Here is a 2,642-nt window from a genome sequence, read left to right on the forward strand (position 1 = left end):
CATGCTGTTAATGTCATCGACAATTCTGTTGATGGCAAGTTTTTGAATGAAGAATTTGCTGCTCAGTGGCAGGATGTTTATTCGGAAGCTTTTTGCGACAGGGATGCTTCCCCTTCGATGGATAATGTTTATCATCCTTTGCTGGAATTGTCAAGGTGATCGTAAGAAGGCGACGGGGAATTACTTACGGCACCTAATTGGTGTTCAAAATGTGAGTTTTGTTGGCCTTGTTGAGACCAAAATTGAATCATTCTCTAGAACGGAAATTGATAGGCTTGTTGGAAGAAATTGGGACTTCTATTTTCAGCCTTCGGTTGGGAGGGCTGGCGGCATTCTTGTTTTGTGGAAGAGCACGGTGGGATCCTTCCAGGTTATCTTTCAATCCGCACAGTGTATCATGGGGAGGTTCTGCAATTTGAGTGCCATCACCTGGGAGGTGGCCGTGATCTATGCTGATAAGGACAGATATGTTAGACATAAGGCTTGAGATGATATTTCTCAGCACCACTCGGTAAGCTCTCCTTTAGTGGTTGGTGGCAACTTTAACTATATCTTATCGCAGGTGGACAAGAAGGGTGGTCGGCCGTTTACTTACACGGCGGCCGCTTGTGAGATGGGTGATTTTATGGCTACCAATGGCTTGATTGATCCTGGATTTTCTAGTCCTGCCTTCACCTGGACGAATAACAAGGATGCAAGAAGATGGATTTCCTCCCGGTTGGACAGGTTTTTGATCAGCTCTTCCATCCTGGATGTGTTTCAGGAATTGCGGGTCCAACATCTGATGAGGCTTGCCTCGGATCACTGTCCGATCCTTTGCTCCACTCTTGAGCAGCAGCGGAGGGCTTTGTCCCACTGGATTAGATTCGAGGATGTTTGGGCTGGTTTTCCCAAAGCTTGGAATTTGGTGGCGGATAAATGGATAGTTAATGATACTGGGTCCGAAGCCTCTAAGCTGCACAAGAAGTGCCAAAGGACCTTGAAAGCTCTCTTCTTTTGGAGCAAGAAAAAACTCAGGATGCTAAACCAATTAAAAGATGAACTAGATAAAGAGATTAAGGATTTACACGAGCTTCAGTGCTCTCCGGCTGGACTCTATGATGTCCAATATGATGCCTTGAGGTATAAGGTCCAGATGATGAATTCTACCCTTGCCCGATTAACGATGTGGTGGAGACTGGGTGCGAACGTGAAGTGGATTGAAGAAGGGGATGGTATTACGCACTTCTTCCATTCGATGGCCTCAGCTAGGCGGAGATCCAACTCGATTAATAAGCTAAAGGACCGGGATGGGCACACTGTCACTGATCAAGCAGATGTCATGAGGGTGATCCATCATTTTTTTGAGCAAAACTGGAGCTGGCTGCAAGTAACGGAATCTGGCTGGCCTTGTCTTGACCCGCATGCTGCAATCTTAGGCCATGTTGCTGATATGCTTGACAGGGAGGTTACTGAGGAGGAAGTTTGGGATGTTGTCCGAGAGCTGGGACCGAACTGTGCACCGGGGAGAGACGGGGTGACGGTATCTTTTTTTTAAATTTTACTGGAGTATTATTGGGGAGCAAGTCACGTCGGCGTGCTTGTAATTTTTTGCGATGGGGTGTATGGACCCAGGATTGAAGGAGACCGTGGTTGTTCTTTTGCCGAAGACCGACCACCCAGACCGGCCGTCCAACTTTCGGCCTATCAGCCTATGCCAGAGCATTTATAAAATTGTTGGCAAGGTTCTTGTGAACCGTATGAAAGGTTTACTTCCAAGCCTTATCTCGGAGGAACAAGTTGTGTTCGTCCCTGGGCGGTCGATCTTCGAGTATTGTTTGGTTGGACAGAAGATCATGAATAAGTTTAAGATCTCGAAGTCTACCATGGGCTGGTTGGCTTTAAAAGTGGACATGGAGCAGGCCTACGACAAGATGAGCTGGCGGACTCTTGAAATTGTGCTGACAAAGATGGGTTTCCCCATGAGGTTTTGTTCGTGGGTGCTCGATTGTATCAGTAATCCACGGTTTTTTGTTTTAGTTAATGGACAGCTTTCGGATGCAATTACGGCCGCTTGCGGGTTTTGGCAGTGATGCCCGCTCTCCCCTTACCTGTTTATTCTTTGCTCGGAGCTTCTACCACTGCATTTTTACCAAAGATTTTGGGACCTAGAAGTGCAAATCGGGGCTGGGCGACCTTTGGTCTCCCATCTCCTCTATGCTAACGATATTTTGATTTTTGCAGGTGCTACTATTCCCAATGTTAGGAAGTGTTTGTCGATCTTGGAGGACTATTATTCATTAACGGGGTAGAAGATCAACAAAAACAAATTGGCGATCCTATTTAGCCGTTCCACATCTTCCTCGACCAAGCATCGCCTGGCTAGACTCGCCGGCTGTCAGAAGGTTGAGGAGATGGACTATCTGGGGATTAGGTTCGCGCTCAGGAGGCCGAAGATGGCGGACTTTAGCCATCTCCTTCAGAAAATTCGTGCACTTTCTCTTGCTTGGGGTGTTAGGCATTTATCGTTGGCAGGCCGGATCAATATGGTAAATTCTATTTTGCTTCCATTAACGGTGTACGTTGTCTCCCATACGCTGGTTCCTAGAGGTGTTCTTATGGAGGTAGAGAAGATATGTCGGAGTTTCCTGTGAGATAAGGAT

The 2,642-nt window shown here is 46.9% G+C and overlaps 1 protein-coding gene across 1 annotated transcript; it reads left to right on the forward strand.

The window, feature by feature from the left end:
- Positions 1-73: 73 nt before the first annotated feature.
- Positions 74-1,537, forward strand: LOC110103302. Its single transcript, XM_020831955.2, has 2 exons — positions 74-469; positions 563-1,537. The coding sequence occupies exons 1-2, from the start codon at positions 74-76 to the stop codon at positions 1,535-1,537; spliced, it is 1,371 nt and encodes a 456-aa protein (XP_020687614.2).
- The last annotated feature ends 1,105 nt before the right edge of the window (positions 1,538-2,642 follow it).

Source organism: Dendrobium catenatum, unplaced genomic scaffold (assembly GCF_001605985.2).
Source record: "Dendrobium catenatum unplaced genomic scaffold, ASM160598v2 fragScaff_scaffold_637, whole genome shotgun sequence".
NCBI classification, from domain to species: Eukaryota; Viridiplantae; Streptophyta; class Magnoliopsida; order Asparagales; family Orchidaceae; genus Dendrobium; species Dendrobium catenatum.